This window comes from Erythrolamprus reginae, unplaced genomic scaffold, assembly GCF_031021105.1.
Source record: "Erythrolamprus reginae isolate rEryReg1 unplaced genomic scaffold, rEryReg1.hap1 H_37, whole genome shotgun sequence".
In the NCBI taxonomy this organism is placed as follows: Eukaryota; Metazoa; Chordata; class Lepidosauria; order Squamata; family Dipsadidae; genus Erythrolamprus; species Erythrolamprus reginae.
The window spans coordinates 278,576-298,876 of record NW_027248492.1 but is presented as its reverse complement, the minus strand read 5'-3'; the positions used below and the strand labels follow the sequence as shown (position 1 = coordinate 298,876).

The 20,301-nt window shown below is 44.6% G+C and overlaps 1 protein-coding gene across 6 annotated transcripts in view; it reads left to right on the top strand.

Annotated features, from left to right (window-relative positions):
- The window catches only part of LOC139155637 (golgin subfamily A member 4-like), a 160,611-nt gene that overhangs the window by 53,636 nt on the left and 86,674 nt on the right, over positions 1 to 20,301 (top strand). For 3 of the 6 annotated variants that reach the window (XM_070730852.1, XM_070730854.1, XM_070730853.1), the window contains exon 3: positions 9,473 to 9,603. The exons of the other annotated variants lie outside the window; for them this stretch is intronic. In XM_070730852.1, the coding sequence (XP_070586953.1) occupies positions 9,473 to 9,603 (131 nt within the window). The remainder of the gene's footprint in view (positions 1 to 9,472; positions 9,604 to 20,301) is intronic. 6 annotated transcript variants of the gene reach the window in all.

The following is a 20,301-nucleotide window of genomic DNA, read 5'->3' as shown; positions in this document are numbered from 1 at the left end:
ATAGGGCTTTCCCTTTCTGTCTCTCACCCACTCCTCTGGTGTTCACCAAGATACTAGCATCTCTGGCAGCCCACCTTAGATCTATTCCAGTTCGCATCCAGTGCTACTTAGACAACATTCTGATGCATCTGTCTTCTAAGGAACTGGCCCTCCTGCACCTCAATATTACTATGCTTACCTTGAGATTACATGGCTTCTCCATTAATATGGGGAAAAAGCCATCTCTCTCCATCAACATTCTGTGTCCAACTATTTGGACACAATTCTTGGCTCTGCGTAGTCAGGTTTTTCTTTCCGCTGTAAGGTGAGTTAGCATAGAAGAATTGGTAAGTCAGATCCAACATGAGAGTAGGGTTCCCTTAGCATTTCTAGCAACTCTGTTAGGCAAAATGATATTGTGCATTGCTATTACTCCCTGGGCGTGATTACACTCCTGGGAACTACAATGGTTTCCTTTGCCTTTTCAGAAGTCAGGTTAAGCCACATTGTCCCGCAAGGTCCTGGTTCCAGCACCAGCTCTATTTTCCCTTTCCTGGTGATATTCCTCAGCCATCTCCAAAGGCACTCTTTTTTTAATTCCTTGCAGGTCAGTGGTAATGTTGGATGCCAGCCTCCTAGGCTGGGGAGCCTGCACCCAGGGCATGATGGCACAGGGTCGATTATCAAAGAGGGAAGCCCAACATTCCATCAACTGGTTGGAGCTGCAGGCAGTCTCTCTTAATCTTAAAGAATTTCAACACTAGTTATCAGGGTCCAACATGCTGTTACTCACCATCAACATCTTAGCCAAAGCACATGTCAACTGGCAGGGCAGGACTGATCCAAATCACTCATGGTGGAGACACTGAAATTGGGTCTATGGGCGGAGAAACACCTCCTCTAATGGCAGACAAATATCTGGGGCCACAAACACCCAGGTAGACTCACTATCCAGGTCCACAGTGAATCAAGCAGAATGGTGTCTGCATTCCTCCCTGTTCCACCAGATCTCACGTTTTGGATTCCCTTTTGTCGACCTGTTCATGACTCCTCACATTGCCCACCCACCAAGGTTCTTTTTTTGCTTCCCATCTTGGGGAGTGTAGGGGGTGAATGTCCTCAGAAGCAATTGGCCTGCAGACCTTCTATACGCACCCCCCCTCCAGTCATTCCAGAACTGATCCAGAAAATTCTCCAAGAACGGGCAGAGGTCATCCTGCTGGCTCCATTCTAGCCACACAATGCCTGGTTTGCAGGTCTCCAGGCTATTTCAGCCGCCCGCTTATGGCAGTTGCCTCATTCAGCAGGCATGCTCAGCCAGGGAGCCTTGGCATACCTAACCCCTGTGTGACTCCAACTAACCACCTTCTATTAAACAGCACAATCTGAATTGCCAGGATTTGATCAGGGTATCATACTCACAATCCAGGCATCCGGTCACCTGTTGACCTACCGGATATACTTGGAGAAAGTTCTGTGCCCGGTGCAAGTCAGATTCTTCTGCCCAAGATCCTTCTATTCTTGCAACAAGGTTTCAATCCTTCTATTCTTTCAACAAGGTTTGCCTTTCCCCAAATACCCTTTGGAGCTTGGTGCTTTCTTGTGAGCAGTCATTCAGTTTCCCACTATTAGATGTTTTCTGAAGAGTACCTCCAATCATCATCCTTTGGTGTTGCTTCACTACCCTACCTGGGACCTCCCCTGGGTCATGTCATCCCTTACTGGGCTCCCTACAAGCCTCTCAGAGAAACATCTTTATGGCATCTCTCTTTCAAAGTGACTTTTCTTGTCGCCATCACATCAGCACGGCAGATTTGGGAGTTTTCAGCTCTTTCTGTTAGGGGAGACCTTTGTATTTTCCATGCTGACAAAGTGGTCCTCCGCCTGGACCCCAGCTTTCTCCCAAAGGTAAACATGGTGATTCATAGATTCCAAGAGCTACTGTTGCCATCATTCTGTGCTACACCAATTCATTCCTTGGAGCAATGTTGGCACTCCTTAGATGTCTGCAGAGCTCTCAAAATTTACATTGATTGCATTCACTCCTTCTGTAAGATGGAAGCTCTCTTTGTGGCCTTCCACCCTCATTCCTTAGGCCCTATCCTATACTAGCTTAGGAGTTCCATAGCCAAGGTATATGAACTAGCAGCCTTGCCCATACCTTCCAGCATCATGGCCCACTTCACTCGCAGAACCGTTACATCAGCTGCATAGGGTATACAAGTTTCATTGGATGAGATGTGTCAAGCTACCACCTAGGTTTCACAAATTATCAGACATTACAAGATTGACTCATATACATCTGTAGATGCAGCCTTTGGCCATCGGGTTTTGCAAAAAGTGGTGAACAGTACTTCATAATTGCTTACCTCTGACAGTTCCCACCTAGGGGGCTCAAGGCTTTGGTATGTCCCATCCTGAATGCTGGCTCCAACCAGGATTGAGAATAGGCATTGGGACTTACCTGATACACGTCTTCTTATTTGGTGGAATCAGCATTCAGTCCCATCCTTGAATTGTCCATGGCCCTTTTTTCAGCTATATGCCTTTCTTATGATAAGTGGATAGAAGTCGAACAGGTACTTACCAGTGTCAACAGTTTGCCACATCAAATCTAATTTTCAGATTCTCTTATCCAGGATCTACTTATGGGTGAGGAGGCTGACTTGGCATGTGTAACTGAACTGGGCCCAGAGGGAGGAGTTCCTCTTTCTGAAATATGTCCAGCCGGCTTTCAGGTTTGCTTTCAGCTGCGATGCCAGGGAAGGGGGGGAGGAATGGCTTTATTAGCCAAGAAGACCATCAGCCTACGCAGGCTCGCTGCTTCTGAGATAGCAGGTTGTGAGTCACTCTTTTTAAAGTTGGATCTAGGGATTCAGGTGGGCTTGCTGCTCATGTACCTGCCTCCCAGCTGGCTGTCAACAGTACTGCCTGCACTACTCAAGGAGGTAGCCAGGCTGGCGGTTGAGTTCCCAATACTTATTGTCTTGGGGACTTAAATATACCGTCGCTCAGTGAATCTTCTGGGCTGGCACAGGAGTTCATGGCCTCCATGGCAACCATGAACCTTACTCAAGTAATTCAGAGTCTGACTCATGAGGGGGAGGCATGCTCCTGACATGGTATTGCTCTCAGAGCAGTTCAGTAATAATCTGAATGTAAGGGGCTTAGATACCTTGCCTTTGTCATGGTCAGATCATTTTCTGCTACTTCTTGATTTTAAGGCTCCAATTCACCCCTGCAGGGAGGCAGAACCGATTAGGTGGTTCTACCCCAGGTGCCTAATGGACCCGGAGGGTTTTCAGTAGGTGCTTGGGTTCTACCGGATTCACTTGTGCACAATTCGAGGGAGTCCCTTGTTGTGGCCTGGAATACGGCTGTGGCACGGAATCTACACTGGATTGCGCCTTTGTGACATCTTTGTGGTTTACTAAGGAACTTCGGGAGATGAAAGGCCAGAAGAGACGTCTAGAGAAGCGTAAATCTGAATTTGACCAAACACTTGTAAGAGCACATGTTGAGACTTATAAAGTGACATTCAAAATGACAAAATGCGCATATCATGTCACCTTGATTGCATCTGCAGAATTTCACCCAGCTGCCCTGTTTAAGGTGACTCACTGCCTCCTTTATCTGCGGGGGGGGGGGTGTTTAGGTTTGACAAACTCTTGCAGGGTAGTGCTGAGGATTTCAATGTTTTTCGCAGATAAAATCGCCCAAATCCAGACAGACCTTGATTCCAACTGGAATGCGGGTTGGCTGACGAGTCATTTGAGTGACAGGGGCTCATTTTAGTCCTGTTGTGTCGGAGGAATTTGACTTGGTGATGCCTGATGAAGTGGACAAGGCCACAGGAGCTGTGAGTTCTACCACCTGTTTATTGGACCCATGTCCCTCCTGGCTGGTTTCAGCCAGCAGGGAGGTGACACAGGGCTGGGTCCAGGAGATTGTCAAGCTTCTTTGAGAGAGGGGCCCTTTCCATCTCCCTACAAGGAGTTATGCGCCCCTCCTCAAAAAGCCTTACCTGGACTCAGCTGTTCTAAACAACTATCGTCCCATCTCCAATCTTCTCTTTATGGGAAGGTTGTTGAGAAAGTGGTGTCACTCCAGCTCCAACGTTCCTTGGAGGAAGCCAATTACCTGGGTCCTCAACAGTCAGAATTCAGGCCCAGTTAAAGCACAAAAACTGCTTTGGTCGCACTAACAGATGATCTCTGGTGGGCCTGGGATAGGGGTCAATCCTCTATCCTGATGCTTCTTGATCTCTCAGCAGCTTTCAATACCATTGACCAGAGTATCCTTCTGCGCCGACTGGAGGGGTTAAAAGTGGGAGACACTCAGCTCCTACCTCTCCGGTCAGTCACAGTCAATGTTAGCAGGAGGTTAGAGGTGGACTCCTATATCCCTCCCTTGTGGGGTTCCTCAGGGATCAGTCCTCCCCCCCCTGCTGTTTAATATCTACATGAAACCGCTGGGTGAGATAATCCAAAGGCATGGAGTGAGTTACCATCAGTATGCTGATGATATTCAGCTATACATCTCCACCCCATGTTCACTCAGTGAAGCAGTGGAAGTAATGTCCTGGTGTCTGGAGACTGTTTGTTTGGATGGATGTTAACAGGCTCAGACTCAACCCCGACAAGACAGAGTGGCTGTGAGTTTTTCCTCCCAAGGACAACTACATCTGTCTGTCCATTACTCTGGAGGGGGTGAACTTTTGACCCCCTCGGAGAGGATCCACAACTTGGGCATCCTCCTTGATACACAGCTGACCCTAGAACACCATCTTTCAGCTGTGGCATGGGAGGCATTCACTCAGGTTCACCTGGTGTGCCAGTTGCGGCCCTATATGATTAGGGAGTCTCTACTCACAATCACTCATGCCCTTATCACCTTGAGGTTCTCTACATGGGGCTACCTTTGAAGAGCGTTCGGAAACTACAGATCATGCAGAATGCAGCCATGGGCCTTCCTGGGTACGTCCATGTCTCTCCAGCACTCCGCAACCTGCATTGGCTGCTGATTGGTTTCCAAACGCAATTAAAGTGTTGATTATGACATATAAAGTACTACATGGCATACAACCAGATGACTCCTATCTCTCTGTTTGGTCGCAGCCAGTGTTAGCATGGGGTCAGAGGTCGACTCCTAGGTCCCTTCCTTGTGGGGTTCCTCAGGGGTCGGTCTCTCCCCTCTGTATATCTACATGAAACTGTTGGGTGAAATCATCCAAGGACACAGGATGAGTTACCATCAGTATGCTGATGATACTTAGCTATACATCTCCACCCCGTGTCCACTCAGTGAAGCAGTAAAAGTAATGTGCCAGTGTCTGGAGGCTGTTAGGGTCTGGATGGGTGTTAACAGGCTCAGACTCAACCCGACAAGATGGAGTGGCTGTGGGTTCTGCCTCCCAAGGACACTTCCATCTGTCTGTCCATTACTTGGGGGGGGAGGGCTTTTGACACCCCCCCCTCAGAGACGGTCCACAACTTGGACGTTCTCTTTGATCAACAGCTGACTTTGGACCATCATTTTTCAACTGGTCCGTTTTGCCTGGTGCAGCAGTTTCAACCCTATTTGGACAGGTAGTCTCTACTCACAGTTGCTCATGCCCTTATCACCTTGAGGTTTGATTACTGCAATGCTCTCTACACTTTGAAGTGTTCAGAAACTACAAATTGTGCAAAATGCAGTTGCGCAAGCAGTCATGAGCCTTCCTAGATACGCCCATGTTTCCCCAACACTCCAGGACCTGCATTGGCTGCTGATTGGTTTCCGAATGCAGTTCAAAGTGTTGGTTTGTTGCAGTATAGCATAATGTTAGAATAGGATTATATCATAATTATATATATCTAGACATCTAGCATAAAAATGCTCTGCTTCTATTATAAGCCAGGATAGAACGGCACTAACTTGCCTAGTCTGTATTCCTGGTAATTACAACAGGGAAACCAAAGGGCTCAATAAACATCTCACTGATAAACAAAGTTTACATCACTCCGGACAGGACGTTATATGATCAAAGGGGGAGATTTACATTGCCTGAAGCATATACAGGACGCGAGGGTGATTAAGGAGATTAGTTGTGATAAGGCAGAAGGCTTCAAAGAAATTAGGTGTGAGAAAAGGAAGAACTCAAAGATATGTTTGAAGTTATGTTATTGGATGTTTGTGTATCACTTGACATGTACGTGTAATTATCCCCATTTCCTTATGTTCCCAAATAAAAAGAGGTACATGGCTTCATACCGTGTCACTTCACCCAGAGAGAGAATGTGTCCAAGTCTTCTTTCTAGGATTCGCGTTTGTGAGTGATCCCACACGGCTGGGTTGCACTTAGCCCCTTTTGAAGACATTGTCTTCATCAGGGACTTTGACAGCATCCACATTAGTTATGACCTTTAAAGCCCTACATGGCATACAACCAGATTACTTACGGGACCGCCTTCTGCCACAGGAGTCCCAGCAACCGTTCAAGTCCTGCAGTGTCGGCTTTCTCCAGGTCCTGTCAACCAGACAGTGTTGTCAGGTGGGGCCTAGGGGAAGAGCCTTCTCTGTGGTGGTGGGGCTCTGGAACCAGTTCCCTCCAGAGATTTGTACTGCCCCCACTCTCTCCACCTTCCGCAAGAGCCTAAGACTCCCTGTGCCAACAGGCCTGGGGCCATCAGACATTAGCCCCTGGCTGATGATTGGAATGTATGTTTTACTGTATGAATGAGAGTGATTGGTTTTTAAGGAATTGGGATTTTAGATTAATTAATTTAATTTTTTAAAATTTGGATTTAGGATGTTTTCCATTGTTCTTTTATATGTTGTAAGCCACCTCGAGTCTGTGGAGAAGGACGACATATAAATCCAAATAATAAATAAATTCATCAAACCTGGGTCATAGGAGGAAGGATCCTGGCAAGCAAAAAATAGATAGACTCGGTCCTCTATTTGATTGGATGAGGACAGCCCACCCTGAATGCTGGCTCAAACGAATGAGAAGAGGTATATTGGGCAAGTCCCAACGCCTATTTCCATGGCTCCCCCATAGCCGGATCTAAATATCCTATGGGCTGGATTTGGCCCCTGGATCTTGAGTTTGACACTCTTAGTTTAGTGTGTTCCATCTTCATTTTAGCTTTTATATTTCTTAATTCCCTTTTTAAAACTTTGATTATGGTTTTTATATGTTTTATTTGGTTAACATTCACAGTTACATGTGATGGGCAGTATAGATACTGATCAATTAAAAAACATAAAATATGAATCCCCATCATTTTTCTATTGTTATCTGATGTTTATTTTATGTCTATCTTTTTAAATAAAACACTCTCTAATAAATCCTTGTACCTTTCTTGGTTATCAACCCCTGGAAGTAACCTATAGTGCAATTCCTGGAGCAGAAGTGATCCTTTATAAGCAATAGAAAAATAACGTAAAATATTGTTTTATTCTGGAAGGCCTATTATGTAGGTATTTGGATAACTGTAACGCAGAGTAGGAACAAGTGCATTTCTTTCAATCATCTTCCTTTATTTAGGATTCAGGACAATCCCACAAAATATTTTACTTCATTTTGTTTTTACTTTATTTTTAATGTATTTCTGTTTGGAGTTCTTGTAAATATAATTTTAGAAATCATCTTGTTATTTAAAAATAACCTTGACTTTTCTGAGGATTTATCACCATTTCTGCTTAGGAATATTTTTATTTGGTTTGAAGATTTTCAATTTAGTAAATAATTTTTTTATTATTTATTTGATTTATATGCTGCCCAATCCCACAGGACTCAGGGCAGCTTACAATAAAATCATACAATAGAAAGTCAAAGTCAAATATTAATAACAATAAAACCACTTAAGCTAATCAATACAGTGGTACCTCAAGATACGAACCCCTCGTCTTACGAACAACTCGAGATACGAACCCGGGGTTCAGAAAAAATTTGCCTCTTCTTACGAACTTTTTTCATGTTACGAATGCCAAACCCGAACTTCCGGGTTCGACGTTCGGGAGGCTGCTGGGAAGCCGCGCGGCTGTTTTAAAAGGTGACAGCCGGGCAGCGGGGCTTCCCAGCAACCTCCCGAACCCCCAACCCGGAAGTTCGGCAAAAGTTCGGGGTTCGGGAGGTTGCTGGGAAGCCCCCCAGCCCGGCTGTGACCTTTTAAAACAGCCGGGCGGCTTCTCAGCAGCTTCCCGAAGCTGAACACCAAACCCGAACTTCCGCGTTCGGCGTTCGGAGGCTGCTGGAAAGCCGCGCGGCTGTTTTAAAAGATCACAGCCGGGCTGGGGGGCTTCCCAGCAACCTCCCGAACCCCCAACCCGGAAGTTCAGGAAAGGTTCGGGGTTCGGGAGGCTGTTGGGAAGCCCCACAGCCCGGCTGTGACCTTTTAAAACAGCCGGGCGGCTTCCCAGCAGCCTCCCGAAGCCGAACGCCAAACCCGAACTTCCGCGTTCGGCGTTCGGAGGCTGCTGGGAAGCCCCACCGCCCGGCTGTCACCTTTTAAAACAGCCAGGGGGCTTCTCGGCGGCCTCCCGAACGCCGAACCCGGAAGTTCGGGTTTGGCGTTTGGCGTTCGGGAGGTCGCTGAGAAGCCCCCAGGCTGTTTTAAAAGGTGACAGCCGGGCGGCAGCGGTTTTTTTGCGGGGTTTTTTTTGGTTGCACGGATTAATTGACTTTACATTGTTTCCTATGGGAAACAATGTTTCGTCTTACGAACCTTTCGTCTTACGAACCTCCCCCTGGAACCAATTAGGTTCGTAAGACGAGGTATGACTGTACTACAAAAAATAATAACAACAAAACTAATCAATACAATCATGCCCTCACATAGACCAATCAAAATATGATTCAGCCGGAACAAGATGTTGACTCGCACATCCCCCAGGCCTGCTGGCAATGCCAGGTCTTCAAGGCTTTTTGGAAGGCCAATAGGGTGGGAGTAGTATGGACCCTGGGGGCAGTTGGTTCCAAAAAGCCGGGGCCATCACAGAGAAGGTCCTCCCCCGTGGGGCCACTAGGACCAGAATCTAGTCAGAAAAATAGTAGGACTTTACAGATTAGTTTGTTAAGGTGTTGCACTTCAATGATCTTTGACTTTGCAAAGAGCTCCAAGTTCTTCATGCTGATACTGTGCCTTGTTGGATATTCTGCCCATGCATAAAGTTTATTTATTTTTCAAAGAAAAACAAACCAGCACTGTTTGTTAAATTGTTTGAATGGGAAGTTTTATTGAGAAAAGCAGCCATTAACTCTTTGCTAATAGTTGTTAAAAAGCCATAAAATAAAATAAATTTTGAAGATATTGTAATATCTTGCATATACTTTAATGGCAGACTTGTTTGCAAAAAATACCTGTAACTTTTTAAAAACATTTTTAAAAAATTCTTTAGGTACAATAGTTGCTATTTACATTTTAGCCATTAATGATAAAGGTTTAAAATAGAAAGCTAATTTTATTAATTTAATCATAGTAACACTGTTGTTACTGTTTTTAAATAGGTAAAGCCCAGGAAGTAGAATCTGAATTGATAGAAAGTCACCAAATAGAGACAGTTCAACTGTATAAAAAGATTTCAGAAAAGGATGATGATCTACAAAGGACAGTGAAAAAGTATGAAGAAATACTTGAGGTATACATTTGTATTTAATAATGTTTGTGTTCTTCAAATCTAAATATAATGGAAGTTGTTATATCTGTTATACTTGAGAAAGTTGTTATACTTGAGATTCGTACAATACAAATCTAATATTAAGAAAAACAAGTTAAAACACATTATTACTGAATTTGAAGGGGTGAAGCCTGAATTTGATTGGGATGTGGATTATAGATTGATACACACAACTGTGATAATTATTTATTTTATTTATTAATTTTAGAAAATTTATATTGCTGCCTGTTCGCACATGCTGACTCAAAGTGACTTATACAAATATAAAAACATATATTTTTTAAAAAATAGAAGACAATAATAAAATAATGCCCCCCATCCTGGTGACAACACATCACACAAGCCATTTAATGGGCTGTGTCCTGCTCTGGATTCCCCAGGCTCACTGGCAGAACCAGGCTCATTGGCAGAACCAGGTCTTCAATGCCTTCCTAAAGAGTGTTAGAGTCTAATCTCAGAGGGAATGGTGTTCTAGAGGGAGGCAGCCATCACAGAGAAGCTTCTTCTGGGTCCCACCAGGTGTCTCTTCCTAGGGGATGGGATGCACACACTCTTTACCTCCCTGCTCTAGTGGGTTGGGTAGATATGCCCAGCATTCCTAAATACACCCATGTCTCGTCATCACTCCGTGGCTTGCACTGGCTGCTGATTAGTTTCTGGACACAATTCAAAGTGTTGGTAATGACCTATAAAGCCCTACATGGCATCGGACCAGAATACCTACAGGATTGTCTTCTGCCACATGAATCCCAGTGGCCAATTAGGCCCCACAGAGTTGGCCTTCTCCGGGTCCCGTTGACTAAACAATGTCATAGGGGAAGAGCTTTATTTATGTCGCTAGGCATGGAGGGACTAATCCCCCCCCCCCGGTTCTGACTTGTAGCATTTCAATGTGGTGTAATTGTGTAGCATTGATTGTTTTTAGTAATAATGGGTTTTAACTTGTTTTTCTTAATTTTAGATTTGTATTGTATTGTATTGTTATTGCTGTTGTAAGCCGCCCTGAGTCCTCGGAGAGGAGCGACATATAAATCTTATTAATTATTATTAATTAATTAAGGGATGGTTCCAAGCCATGAAGGGCTTTAAAAGTGACAACCAGCACCTTGAGTTGCACCCAGAATTAAATCTGGAATGGTGCTGCTGCCTCAGGAGAGGTGATACATATGCACACCAAAGTCTGCACAAAACCATATCAGCTGCTTCATTTTGTACCAACTGGAGCTTCTGGATGCCCTTCAAGGGCAGCTCTATGTAGAGCATGTTGCAATGTTCAAGACAGGAAGTAACTAGGGCATGAGTGATAGTGAGTAGGGATTCTCAGTGCAAAAAAAGGCTGTAACTTGCGCACAACCCACAGTTGCAAAAAGGCCCTTCTGGCCATGGCCTCCCCCTGCTGTTTGAGCAGCAGATGCAAGTCCAGTAGAATCCCCAGATTACACACATAGTCGCTATGTAAATTAAGTTTGTGCCACCCCATCCAGGAACAAAGAAGCCCAAACCCAGAGCCACTCAGTTTTGCCAGGGTTCCGTTTCAACCCATTGCTCCCCATCTAGCACCTAACAGCCGCCAGGCACTGTGAGACGGATCACACTGCATTGCTTAACTTACCACGAGTGGAGATATACAGCTGAGTATCATCTGCATGTTGCTGATACCTCAGTCCATGGTGACAGTCCAAGGCTTCATATAAATGTTGAACAGGAGCAGAGAGAGTACCGAGCCCGGCAAAGCAGTGAGCAATGGCTGAATCTCCCCTCCTATCAACACTGACAAAGTGGCCGCAGAAGAAGCAATTGAACCAGGAGTGCCTCCCATTCCCATCCTCTGAAGCCATTCCAGAAGAATACCGTGGTCAATGGTATCAAAAGCCACTGGAAGGTCAAATAGAGCAAGGATGAATGCACTACCCCAGTGATGGCAAACCTATAGCACTGGTGCCACAGGTGGCACGCAGAGCCATATCTGCTGGCACGCAAACCATTGTCCTAGCTCAGCTCCAAGATGCATGTGTGTGCTAGCCAGCTGAATTTTGGCTTGCATAGAGGCTCTGGGAGGGCATTTTTGGTTTCCAGAGAGCCTCTGGGGGGAATTGGGAAGGACATTTTACTTTCCTTGGCTCCAGGGAAGCTTTGGAGCCTGAGGAGGGCAAAACACGAGCCTAATGGGCCCACCAGAAGTTGGGAAACAGTCCGTTTCTGGCCTCCAGGGGGTCTCCAGGGAGTGGGGAAAGCTGTTTTTGCCCTCCTCAGGCATTGAATTATGGGTGTGGGCAGTCATGCATGTGTGATAACATACGCACACGCTCTTTCGGCACCCAAGAAAAAAATGGTTCACCATCACTGCACTACTCCAATCCTGCTCCCACCAAAGATCATCCAAAAGCAGAACCAATGCTGTTTCTTTCCTAAATCCAGGCCTGAATCCTGACTGAAAGGGGTGGAGGTAATTTGTTTCATTCAGAAACTTCTGGACCTGCCACGCAACCACTTTCTCAGCAATCTTCCCCAAAAATGGAAGATTGAAGAGAGGTTGGAAATTATCCAGTGATGGCTTCTTAATAAGAGGGTGAACCACAGCTTCCTTATAGTACTGGGGCACTATTCCTTCCTGTAGGGAAGTACTGATCACCACCAGAGTCTTCCCATCAGTTATCTGGGAAACTTTCACAAGCCAGGAAGGACATGAACTATATCGTTCATATATTCTGTTCAAAAAAATAAAGGGAACACTCAAATAACACATCCTAGATCTGAATGAATGAAATATTCTCATTGAATACTTTGTTCTGTGCAAAGTTGAATGTGCACAACAGCATGTGAAATTGATTGTCAATCAGTGGTACTTCCTAAGTGGACAGTTTGATTTCACAGAAGTTTCATTTACTTGGAGTTATATTGTGTTGTTTAAATGTTCACTTTATCTTTTTGAGCAGTGTATGTATATTTCATATACATATATGTATACAGTGGTACCTCTACTTACGAACTTAATTCGTTCCGTGACCAGGTTCGTAAGTAGAAAAGTTCATAAGAAGAAACAATTTTCCCCACAGGAATCAATGTAAAAGCGAATAATGCATGCAAATGCATCTCAAAACTCACCCCTTTTGCCTTATTACTGCCGGCATTTGGATCCTTGTTTGGGGACAGGGGGAGGAGGCGCGGGGGGAGAGACAGCAGAGGCTGCCAGGAAGGAGCCTCATAGGTGGATTAACATGCGTGGGAAGCTGCCTGGCAGCTTGTCAGCCGGCGGGGCTTCCTCCCTCCTTGAAAGTGTTTTCGGTGGCAGCAGCAGGCAGAGGGGAATCCCGGCCGTGACAAGGATTGCAGCTTCGGACTCAGACAAGGCTCCCTGGCTCGCACTCCATGCCTGGCACTCACTTCCTCTGGGGGGGTCCCTTCAAGGTGCTCAAAGCGGGCTCAAGAACTGTCTTAATTGGAAGGAGTGGCAGAAGGAGAAGCGGAAGCGAGGAGGAGAGACGCGTGCCCTCCTCCTCCTTCTCCTATTGATCCTGCTCCACATGGAACAAACTAGAGGCCCTCCTCAAATACCCAGCCGCTGTCAAAAAATAAACCAAGAGCGGCTGAAAGTTCCCCTGTGACACTCACAGGAGAAAGTTTTGGGATGGGAGTCCCTCGCAGTTGGTGTGGTGCAGAGCATTCCATTGGAGTGTCTCCTGTGTCAGAGCCACCACAGAACAGGCCCGGATACCAGGCTGCCTGCTCACACAGCTGCCAGTAGTTTCCTTTCAGGGAGAGAGAGCACAATTCACTTCGCCCCCACCCCCATGGTTGTTTCTGCGGCAGCGGCCAAAAGAGAGAGGGGCCCATGGAGTCCTTAGGTGGCTGTGCCTCCAGAGCTGCTGCCTGCCCACAGCGGCCCGCATGTGACTCAAGGCGGTGACTGCCATGGATGATTGGGTCCACCGCCAAAGGCCGGAGAGGGAGGGAGCCAAGGGCAGGTAAAAATGCCGGTTAACCTGCCAAATGCCGCCGCCGCCACCCCCAATGCTTAACCAGTGAAGAGTCGCCGGAGGAACGGCATGGGAATGGCCCAAGCCTCACAGAGGCACCAGGCAGCTGTGCCAAGGGGGCCCATGCGCACTGCCTCTGCTCCCCATTGCGCCTTTTCTTCCCTTTCTCTCTTCTCCCCGGCGTGGCGGAGGAAGCCTTGGTGAAGCTAAAGGGTTTTGCTGCCGAGTCCCTGGAAAGGAAGAACCCATCTGTAAACTCGCCTGTTTCTGGGCTGGTAAAAACGCCGGGTAGCCTGCCAAATGCCGCCGCCAAGACTTCCTCCGAAGAGGGAACCCGGCAAAAGGAGTTGTCCCTTAAAGTCGTTCACACTTCCTCTTCGAGGTTGATCCTTGTTTCCAGCAAAGGATTCCTGTGCTAATTAAAATAAACAAGCGGGGAGCTGTATAAAACAGGAGGCAGAAGCAACTAGGAAGGAGCCTTCCTCCCCTCCCTTCCTTCCCCTTCGTTACTACTCCTCCACATTAAACTGATACCAATTTTTCATCCCTTTCCAGCTTCTTTCTTTTTTACCGCTATCTTATCACATCATATCCCGAGCCATCAGAAAGGAAATAAAACCCACGGTACAAAGGTGGCGTTCCTACCTGGAAGTACCGGTCCGCAGTCAGTATCAGGTATTAAGACAGCCCTGCCTATAAAGGGGAAGAGTAGAATCATGACTATGGTTGGAATCTAATGATGAATGAAAATGACAAATTGCTCACTCTTGCTCTCCCCCACACCCCACTTCTCTCTCCAATAGAAGGATCGAAGGGAAGGATCGAGGGATTCCTGGGGTGGGGTGGGGTCTATCCTACAGTTTGCCAGGATTGAGATCTGACTGAGGTTCTTGACGGAAGTATCTCAGCTTCGATTCCTGGGTGTTGCCTTTTTTTTTTTGGACCGAAAGTGTGCATGCGTTATAAGAAAATTAGGGGGAAGCATTACGGGATGTCTAAAGTAAGCCACACCTCTCGCTCTCTCACTTGCTGCTGTCAGTCTAATATGAGCTGATCTATAGATGTGCGGAGGAAACCTTGCCAGCCAACTAAAGCACAACTTATTTATAGGACTGTTCACCGTCACATGCACATGCAGCAGACCTACATTTACAGCGAGTCCCTCCCGATATCTGTGGAGTGAGCAGGGGTTTTTCCTTAGGGCTACAGACACCATTGGGGCAAAACTGAAGAGGGATCCCAGTGAAAGGAATTGTCACTTAAAGTTGTTCACATTTCCTCTTCCTCTTTGGAGGAAGCCTTGGCGAAGCTAAAGGGTTTCGCTGCCGAATCCCTGGAAAGGAAGGACCTGTCTGCAAACTCAATTTGCCTGTTTCCCAGCCGGTAATGCCACTACCGCCACACTGGGGGGAGGAGAGAAAGGGAGGAAAAGGCGTAATGCGGAGCAGAGGCGGCACGCAAGGGCCCCCTTGGCACAGCTGCCTGGTGCCTCCATGAGGCTCAGGCCGATCCCAAGCTGTTTCTCTGGCGACTTTTCACCAGTTAAGCAGTGGTGGTGGCGGCGGCGGCATTTGGCAGGCTACCCGATGTTTTTGGGGAGGCACAGCCACCTAAGGACTCCATGGGCCCTGCTCTGTTTTACCTGCCTCAGCAGAAACGACCGTGGGGGTGGGGGCAAGGTGAATCGTGTGCTCTCTCCATGAAGGGAAACTACTGGCAGCTGTGCGACCAGCAACCCGGGATCCAGGCTCTGACATGGGAGACACTGCAATGGGATGCTCCGCACCACACCGACTGCGAGGGACTCCCATCTCCCCCAAGATTTTCTCCTGTGACTGTCCTGGGGGAACTTTCAGCCGCTCTTGGGGGGGGGGTTTGACAGCGGCTGAGGATTTGAGGAGTGAACTCGGGACGCTAAGCAGGAAGGCAGACCTTCATTCATTCTGTCTCCTCCTCCTTCTTCACCCCGCCCACTCACACGTGCCCTCATCCCCGGCAGCTGCGTTCCCTGATCAAGAAGCATTTCACTTTTTTTGGCCTCTAGTTTGTTCTGTGTGGAGCGGGATCAATAGGAGAAAGAGGAAGAAGGCACGCGTCTCTCCTTCTCGCTTCTGCTTCTCCTTCCGCTGCTCCTTCCAATTAAGACAGTTCTTGAGCCTGCAGGGGGAGTAGGGAGTTAAAGCCTGCTGCTTTGGGCGCCTTGAAGGGACTCCTCTGGAGGAAGCGAGTGCCAAGCATGGAGTGTGAGCCAGGGAGCCTTGTCTGAGGCTGACGCTTCAGTCTTTGCCACGGCCAGGATTCCTCGCCTCTGGATTGCTGCCGCAAGCTAAGGGAAAATCCCAAGCGTTTCAGCCAGCAACAGTCAGTGTTGGCAGTCCGGAGGCAGGGAATCCCGGCGGGGGCGGCAAGCAAATGGGAAATCCCGGCAGTGGCAGTTACAAGGCAGGGGAATCCCTGCGGCAGTAAGAGACTTCACGTGCAGAAAGAGAGCGCGCACGCAGTAAGAGAGCCCACGCTCCCGGGCCCAGGTTCGTGAGATGAAAATGGTTCTTAAGAAGAGGCAAACAAATCTTAAACACTGGATTCGTATCTCGAAAAGTTCATATGAATAAGCGTTCGGAAGAAGAGGTACCACTGTATTTCATACAGGAACTATATTTCATGCATAAACTATATTTAGTATGGTAATTCAGTAAAAGTACTCCAATTCTTGCATAAAATTGAAATCATCATAACCAGCCAGTAAGAATAAAATGCAAAGTATATGTTATAAATAGATACCAGTGAAGCTCCATTGCTTACTTTTTCTGTTGCTTAATTTTTCTCCTTGTTTTATATGCAAAAAACATATTTAGAAAGCATATTCTTTTCAAATACCCTTCCAGAATTTGGGTAAGTCTCCTCTTACTATTGATCTTATCTCATTCCATTTGGCAAGGGCACCAGGTTAAAGTCCTCTGAAGATCTTGTTGTATATTTATTAAAAGTTTTAAACTAGAAGATAAAGATATTTTCTCATTGATCCATACATATATTATCACTAAATTCTTAGCCCATTTTATCATACATTCTTTAACTTCTGTCTTTGATTTGAATAAAATTTTGTACATTTTAGCAATTGCATGTTCATCATCAGTACACAATTGTTCATTAAGTTCTAACTCACTTTGCTCCATTAGTCTTTTTATTCATTTTACATATTTCAGGTAACTCTAAATATGAAAATCATTCCTTACGCCAATGATGACGAACGTATGGCATGGGTGCCACTGGTGGCACATGGAGCCATATCTGCTGGCACGTGAACTGTTGTCCTAACTCAACTCAACGTGAATGTGTGTGTTGGCCAGCTGATTTTTTGCTTACACAGAGGCTCTGGGAGGGCATTTTGGCTACCAGGAAGCCTTTGGGGGGATGGGGGAAGGCATTTTTACCCTTCCCCAGCTCCAGGGAAGCCTTTGGAACCTGGGGAGGTGAAACATAAGCCTACTGTGCCCATTAGAAGTTAGGAAATTGTCTCTACGGATATAGTCAAATTTGATTTCTTAATCTTCAGGAAGTGGCATTTGAAAGCTTTGGTCTTGTTTACTTTGTTTTTTAAACTCTTTTGTGTTTTTTTGTTTTTAAATTTTTTTGTTGTTATGCCCCAAGTCTATAATCTGTTTTTGACAATTCAATTGTCACTAGTATTCCAAATCAAAAGTACCAAAACAAAATTGGAATTGACAATCAAAAGAGAGAAAGAAAGAAAGAGAAATAAAAATAAAAATAAAATAAATAAAAAAAGATACCATGGAAACCCTAGATCAGGGGGTTTGCCAGTTGAAGCTGAGAGTGAGAAAGAAAGTGACTTGAGTGAGCCAGAGGGGGCTGATGTGACATTGGGTGAGTGGCCCCAATCAGACAGTGAGGAAGACATGTCAGTGGAAAGCAATTGGATGAATCTTTGCTATAGAAGAATGCTTCAAAGACGAGAGGAGCTCCAGAGTAAAAGGTATTAGCCTACAGCCTTAGCTATTTGAGGTGTGATGTCACTTCCAGGTAGAATAAAGGAATGTGATTGTGTAAAATGGGGTGTGGAGACTCATCACCGTTCTTTGGAAGAGACATGAAACTCAGGGTGTGCTGGAACGAAGCTTTAAAACCATGAGTTGTGTTGCAAAAATATCATCCTTGTTAGACACTGTGCTAGCAATGACTTCGATGAGCAGATTTATGTTTCAGTAAAATTGACTTTGGGACTTTGTCTCAGGAATGTAGATAAAGAATGAGTTCTGGTGCTCTTCCCAGACAAAGATCAAAGCTGGCTCTAAAAGAGATAGTATTTGCTTTTGTGCTATTTTAACCCTGCTTTTTCATTCATGTATGCTTGATTTTGAATAAAGAGTGAGTTTTTATTAATAAATAAGTGATTTCGGAAATTGGAATTTGCCAGAAGCCCGTGAATCAGAACAGAAAGGAAGAAAGATGAGAGGAAGGAAAGAAGACCTACATAAAGAAAGGAAAGAAAGGTGGTGGAAAAGGAAGGAAGGAAGACAGAAAAAGAAAGGAGGGAGGGGAGGGGGAAAAGAAAAGAAAGAGGAAGGAAGGAAGGAAGGAAGGAAGGAAGGAAGGAAGGAAGGAAGGAAAGACTTACAATCACAATTGAGCCCAGACTTTTGGTTGCTAAGCAAGAGCGTTATTAAGTGAATTTCACCACAATTTAAAAATTGACCATGCCCACCCAGTCACTTGACTACCATGCCACGCCCATCTGAAGGGGGTGGGGTGGGAGCAGTGAGGATGAGTTTGCAGCACCAAGGGAGGCGGTGAAGTGAAAAAGTTTGGAAACCACTGCTTTAAGTCTTTAAAATCGTTACTGGGGTTTTGAGTTGAATTAGGAAGACGGTGAGGCTCACAGTTAGCAGTTTTGCTCAGAAACAGTAGGACTGTAGTGGAAGTCCCTACCTTTAGTTTGGTATGCAAACTTCAAAATCCAATTACAGCATTAAATGAAATGCACTATTGAAAGCAGACAGCATTTAGTTTGCACTGCAGAAAAATGCTTTCTTTTGGATAGTTGTATAGATATGAATTCACTTAGTACTGTCTGAGTTATGCAAACAGAAATAATAGATTATATCCAATAGAGACTGAAAGATAAATTCCTATTTATTAGAGAAATTAAGACTATATCTTCTGGAAAAAGAACAAGAACTTAAATAGTGTTCATTTACATAGAGTAAGAGAATATATTTCTTTTTAAAAAAAATATTTTTATTATACATTTTCCTTCATTTTATATCACAATTTCAGTTTTGCAGCAATGATATACTGGGTGTGTCAGCACTTCTTAAAATATATATGATATTTAACATCTTAATTACAACCATTTTGTCTTATTTATACAATATAGTCCATAGAGAAAAAAATAGAACTTTGATATTATACATCATACTTATATCTATCATTTCTATGGTTCTAACATAATTCTCTATAATTTATCATTCTATTAATACTGCTTACAATACATATTCTTCTATATAACTTTATACCTGTATTTATTTTTACCTTGTTGATGGTGTTTCATTATTAATTTTCTAATCTTTGAATCTATTGTTTAATCAATTATGCCATAGGTCCCATATTAAGTAATATGTTTCTCTTTTGTCTTTAATTTCCATCGTTAACCTGTCCATTTCAGTACATTCTAATATTTCTTTATAACCATTTCCTCTGTAGGTATATTTCCGTTTTTCCAATTTTGTGCATATGTAATCCTAACTGCTGATATTACATGTAACATTAGGTATTGGATTCTTTTATTATATTTCCCTACTAGTATACCTAATAAATATACCTGGTTTTAGGACTATTTGCTATGTTATTCATCTCCTCTATCCGTTCTTTTATCTTTGCCCAATATTATTTTTCACCGATGGACTGGTCCACCACATGTGATAATAAGATCCATGTGCCTGTTTCATTTCCAGCAGTCTGGTGACATGTTTGAAAAATATTTTTGCCAGCCTTGCTTGCGATAAATGCCATCTAAAGAACATTTTGTACAGATTTTCTTTATATAGTGCTGAAATTGTTAATCTGTAATTTCTTTCCCAAAGTTTTTGTCCATTATCTAATTCTATAGTGTACCCGGTGTTTTTTGCCCATTTTATCACAGCTTCCTTTACTGTTTTTCTTCCATTTTAAAGCTCAATAAGTAATTATAAAACTTCTTTATCAGTATTTCATGTCCCCTGAAATATCTTATCCAATTCTTGTGATCTACTATAGAATGCATATTTATCGGTATTCTTCTTCTATTTTGTTTGTATTTGCATATAAGGCCACCAGTCCAAACCGATTCCCTGATTTTTTAGTTCTGTTTTGTTTTTAAGTTCCCTTGTTCATTTAATATATCTTTATATCTTGCTGTTTTATCCAGATCTAATGCTTTAGGATATATTAGTGCTTCCATTGTGGATAGCCAGACTAGTGTTTTCATATAGTGATTCTGTCTGATATTTTTTCCCATACTAAGAACAGAGCATTTCTAACCTGGTGTCTTTGGAAGTAGCTGTGTGTTTCATTTTTCTATCTCATATAAATGTGTGCCACCCCATTTTTAAGTCATGTCCTCTGTTGCCATCATCCTTTTATTCTTTAGGTTTAGCCACTCTTTTAGCCATGTAAGAACTAAAGC